Source organism: Anarrhichthys ocellatus, unplaced genomic scaffold, assembly GCF_004355925.1.
Source record: "Anarrhichthys ocellatus isolate YVR2014 unplaced genomic scaffold, GSC_Weel_1.0 scaffold1933, whole genome shotgun sequence".
In the NCBI taxonomy this organism is placed as follows: domain Eukaryota; kingdom Metazoa; phylum Chordata; class Actinopteri; order Perciformes; family Anarhichadidae; genus Anarrhichthys; species Anarrhichthys ocellatus.
The window spans coordinates 3,719-9,202 of NW_022281907.1; the positions used below are offsets into that span (position 1 = coordinate 3,719).

The window sequence follows — 5,484 nt, forward strand, 5'->3', positions numbered from 1 at the left end:
GTGTGTGTGTGTGTGTGTGTGTGTGTGTGTGTGTGTGTGTGTGTGTGCTTTAAAGTAGCGCTTTAGTTGTGGACTATTAAATGAATGAATCGCTCTGATTCCAGCTTCTTCAAATGTGAATGTTTTCTGCTTTCTTTCCTCTGTGACCATAGACACTGAATTTCTTTGAGTTGTGGACAAAACAAGAGATTTGAGGACGTCGTCTGAGCTTTTATAAACACTGATCGTCATGTTTCACCTATTTATAGACGAGGAAAAGTAATCGACAAAGAAAATAACCGAACGTTCCGCCCTATGTTAACGTGTTGCTCTCTGACCTTTGCTTTGATTATGAGCACTTTGCATGCAGCAGATCAAATAGTTGTTTTCGTATTATTATTTTTAATAAACAAGCGGTATACTAATGATATACAACAAAATAATAATATGGAAATAGTTGTTTTATCATTATTGAGTTTATTAAAATACTTTATTTAGTAAAACAACTACTTTTAACGTGTCCATCAGAGTTTCCTTTTTCTTTAACAGCATCTACATTAATCCAGATTTATTTTAGATCATAAATCAAACATATTCTTAAAGCACAGCTTACCAAACCTGTTTGCAGTTGATACAAAGAGAACAGAATCCCTCTTTACTGTTGAAATAACGCAACAGAATACAGACGGGACATGTGCACACAGAGGACAGACAATAACATGCTGCAGTTACAAGGATATATGTGACGATATGATATCAATTGAAGAACAGAGATTGGATTAAGTAGGGTACGTGTGTTTGTATGAGAGGAAGTGATATGTAGCCGTGTTAAAAGAGACAAAAATCATTTTGATCACATCATGTTTTGAGTAAGTGAGAAACAGGAAGTTGATTGTCCTCAGCGTGGGATTATAAACACGATGCGATTGGATGTTTGATATGCTGAAGAGTGGACACAATGTCCAGGTAGGGAGAGGGAGAGAGAGAGTGCTACACTGTCGGTGTCGCAGCGCTCGGCTAACTTAGTATTAGTCTTAAAGCCCTAAATCTTCTTATCTACAGGAGCAGATCAAGTCTTGGCTGACCGGGAGAAAAGAAAGGATAGAAAGACAGGATAGGATGAAGCGGAAGTAAAGCACAAAAAGATGCACATGCCCCCTTTTTTTTAACCCCCTCCATCTTTCTCCACATCTCTCTCTGTGTGTGCACAGCCCGTGGTGAAGCAGTCTCCCTGGGGCAGTCACCAGGGGAACGGCTGGGGCTCCGGAGGGATGTCCTGGGGCCGGGACCACCGCAGAGGGAGCAGCATGGGCGGACCCGGCTCGGGCGGTCATCACGTCTCGCCCCTGAAGAAGCCCTTCTCCAGCAACATCATCGCGCCGCCCAAGTTCCCACGCTCCGCCGGATCACTGGGGCCTAAGTCCTGGATTGAGGAGAACGTGTTTCGCACAGACAGCAACAGCAACACCTTGTTGCCCCTGCAGGTACGTGTTTTGGGTTTGCATCGGTGGCTTTGGGGGATAATGGGTTTATTTCTTTTTCACGCTACAGTCTGTGTGAGAAAGCCGTCGCTCTGAAGGTGGGAAATAAGCAGAAGTAGAGGCGTACACAGTCATTTGAATCAGGTGTGTGTGCGTGTGTGTGTGTGTGTGTGTGTGTGTGTGTGGAGGTCCCTTGAGAATTATTTTTTATGAGCGGAGAAACTGAAAGAAAAGAGATTCTTCAGACGCACATAGCGGTGTGTTGATGTGGATTGGCATAGAGGGGCCAGCGTGGTTAGCATTTCAATCAGGTGGGAGGAGTTGGAACTGATTTGCTCTGCAGGTTTTTACTGAAGGTGTAACAGAGCGGGGGCTGACATGTTGAAGGTGAGATCTATTTCGGACTGGTTTCCGCCCATTTGGGCTGTTTGTTGATTAAACTGGTCTGGTAGAGGAGATTTAGGATTCTTTTTGTCAACATTTGAACAAATAATATCTCAATCAGAAACGCTTCATTGATCCCCGGGGAGGAAATGGTACATTACAGTTGCTCTTATATAAGTATAAAGAAATATAGGAAAAATAAATTCTGTCCATATTGCTACAATATGGCTTCTAACTGGATTACTGTCTTTAATTCACAATGCAACATCATTTACTGAACGATCACAGTGTCAGTGTTTAATTCATCTTTAGTTCATCATTTCTCATTCTACTTGTTACAGTGTTGGTAGTTGGACTGAAATGAGGTTTTAATTCTCACATGAAAACAAGCTTTGAGGAAAAGACTTTTACTGCTGAGGAACACTGCACTGTCCTCTCTTTTTATTTAACCATTTAAAACCTGTTGAGATGGTGACAGGACCAAGAAGGCTGAAAAGTTACACATATTTCAGACATGCAATGAAAAAAATAATACAGAATAAAAAAGCTAAAGTCCACACATCAACAAACACAGATAGAGTACAATACATACCAGACAAAAGACGTGACTACATTGTTTGCATTGTTACATGAACAATTTGTGGTTAAAACTTTTGTAAACTTTAGTTTAAAACTGTCTGGAGTGATGAGAGATCATTCATAATAAAATAAACTCCATGGGCATCAACAAATCATGTCTGCGCTGAACGGAGTATTTCTTTATGGAGTGAGGATGTATCACAGAGCACAGTTCCTCATGCAACTGTAAACTAAAGTAGCGCGTCCGCTTATATTTATATTAATTCATTTTCATGACTTGCTAAGAGAAAATTATTAAATTTCTCTGACTCATTCAGACTAGAGTAATGACACCACCTAAACAATGGTGTCACCAGATGGTGTTGGTGGTGCCATGAGCTCAAATTATTAGTGATATCAGTGCCAAGAAGAAGAACGCTTCCTATTCCAGGAAACGGGCCCGACTCCGCGGATTGGTCATTTCCATAAACAGTGTCGGATCCAGAATTCTTTTGATTCCAAGACTTTTCCTTCCTTCCTTCCTTCCTTCCTTCCTTCCTTTCTGTGTCATGTTGTATCACACTGAGGGAGGTGAGAGCCGGTCTGCTGTCAGTGACGGTCTTGTGTTTGTAGTAAAACCGCTTACTGGAAATTCCTTTAAATTACACAAATCTAGTTTATAGTTACTTCTTTGTACTGCTGCATATCAGCGCCCTGAAACATGTTAGAATATCCACCTAACATTGAGACACAAACAGCCGTGTGTTTGACTTCTCTGAGTGTTACAGTTTAGGGTTAGTTCAGTGCAAACACTGAACCAGTGGCGATTCATGCTCCTCTGGGAACTTTAACCGGTCTTGAGAATGAGAAGTCCGTCTCTTTGTGAACGTCTTGCAACCTGTTTAGGATTAATCAGTGATCCTGTTATCACAATCTCTACAACAGGGAATGCATGAAATCTAGATGTCAAGTTACTGGCAAACTGTCATTCTATGCTATACCAGCCCTTTACTCTCTACTGCCACTGTTGTACTAAACGAACAAATGGTGAAGCAACGCAAAAACATATTAAAGGAAGACTTCACCCTCACAATGACCGCCTGCATATCAGTGCCTCACCCTGCGTTACCTTGAATGTTTAAAGAAACCTTTTCCTCTCATGCCTCCACGGTGACGAAGAATCAAAACACAGAGAAGTCTTGACGGATTGAAGTGAGTCGCCTTTAACAACAGCAGAACTACATCAAAACATTGGTTTATAAGGTGTCACACAACCGGTGCAGAGCAAGTCTCGTTCATCCAGTCGTGCCATCGCTGCTTCACAAACGTGCATCTTTGCTAAAAGCTGAATAACACCTGACGTGCACGGACGAGTAGCGACTGTTGATGTGGAAGAGTTTTAATAGTGCGGTCTGAGTGAAGATGATGATAGAGTTGGGTTGTTTTTAAATGCGGCCCCCATTTACTTCAGTCCATCAAGACCTCTCTCGGGGTAACACATGGAGAGGAACTGATACACAGATGGTCACTTTGTGGGTCAAGTATTCCTTTAAACAACCTCGTATTTATTTACCTTTATTTAACCAGTTCTCATGTACAATGACAACCTGAACAAAGAGGCAGCGACAGGAGGCAAGTTGACAGAAGATAACGTCTCAAACATTGAATTACAACATCACAATATGTACAATGTATGAAAACAACGCTGTTCCCAGAGAAACGGTTGCAGTGATCAGAGACTGTCGTTTGTAAAGAGTTATTAAAGGAGGATAACAGAATGACCTTTACCCTCCACTATATCGGATAATCTCGTCACCAGAATATTACCATAGGAGTCATTAAAGGAGAGCTATCTCACCGGCCCGCTGATGAGCTCATCATCTCCATCTCAGCTCTGCCGCTGAATGCCACTCCTGCTTTTTGGTTTCCATTCTCTCTGGGAACAAGTCCAGAGATCCCTGGGCGACCCGTCCTACCGACCCCCTGAAGTGAATAAATACGGAAAGAATGTTAATCCAAGCGTGAGCTACTCTCTCGCTTAAATCTCTTACGCGTTAAGCCAAATACCAACACTTCAGAGGCTTTCAAATGAATCAGCCAAGTAACTAAAGTGTGTCAGAAACGTGAGGACACGCAAAACCCAGACGTTGTGTTTTGTCATCTCTGACGCCAGATGATATAAAAACCTCACACCTGTTCTTTTTCAGGAGCGCACCAGGATGTACGACAGTCTGAACATGCACTCTCTGGAGAGCTCGCTGATCGACATCATGCGAGCCGAGCAGGATCCGATGAAAGGTGAGGTCGCCTTTTCCCTTTGCTCTCTATGTTTGGGGGGGTGAGGACGCCTGACATCAGGTGCAGGGGAAGTGACGGGCCCGTCGCTAACGGAGCCGTGTTGTTTTTACCACGCTCCGGCTTATTGTCTCCCCCGCTGAGTGCTTAATACTTAATACATTTACATGACCTTCAGCTCTGATCCTGCTGCTACTTAAGCTGAGCGGCACACAGAGCCGAGGAGGAGAGGAGGAGGGATGTGATTGGTGGATATCTCTCATAGAGCGGCGTGGTCCCTCTCCTCCCGGTGGACCACCGTGGGACCGTATTTCAAAAACAAGATGTACGGTAGTCAACGGAGAGAGACAGATATTTTATTGATCCCGTTAGAGTTGTGCCACGAATTACACGTATGATGTTCATCAATTTAAAAAAGTAATTTAGCAAATCAAGAAAGTCTCATTTTGCCATAAAACTTTTGAAGAAAGAAAGAAAATACATTATTATAAAGACGACACACTCTAAAGTGTCGTTAAGTGACATCTCTCTCTACGATGTCGGAGTGTTTAGTACCAGGATGTTCTCACTCGTTCTGTCTCTTCCTGTCTGATAAAAACCGCAGACTGTCTATAAGAAGTGGACGTAGTCATCGTGGCGTCACTCATTGGTTTGTTTCGAAGCCTTTGATTACAGCCGTCGCCATGTTGTTGTTTTTGCAACCAGTGAACAGGAAGTGACCATATCTGGACTGAGGAGTAACGTAGAGACGCCGTATACGTCTCTGGTAGAGACCTGTCAATCACTG

General features: G+C 42.9%; 1 protein-coding gene across 1 annotated transcript in view; it reads left to right on the plus strand.

Moving 5' to 3' along the window:
* LOC116377994 (cytoplasmic polyadenylation element-binding protein 3-like) overlaps positions 1-5,342 on the plus strand; it is a 7,226-nt gene extending 1,884 nt beyond the window's left edge. Inside the window, exons 2-3 of the mRNA XM_031839781.1 lie at positions 1,191-1,463; positions 4,610-5,342. Coding sequence (XP_031695641.1) covers positions 1,191-1,463; positions 4,610-4,744 — 408 coding nt within the window. The 3' untranslated portion in view covers positions 4,745-5,342. The remainder of the gene's footprint in view (positions 1-1,190; positions 1,464-4,609) is intronic.
* Positions 5,343-5,484: the final 142 nt, after the last annotated feature.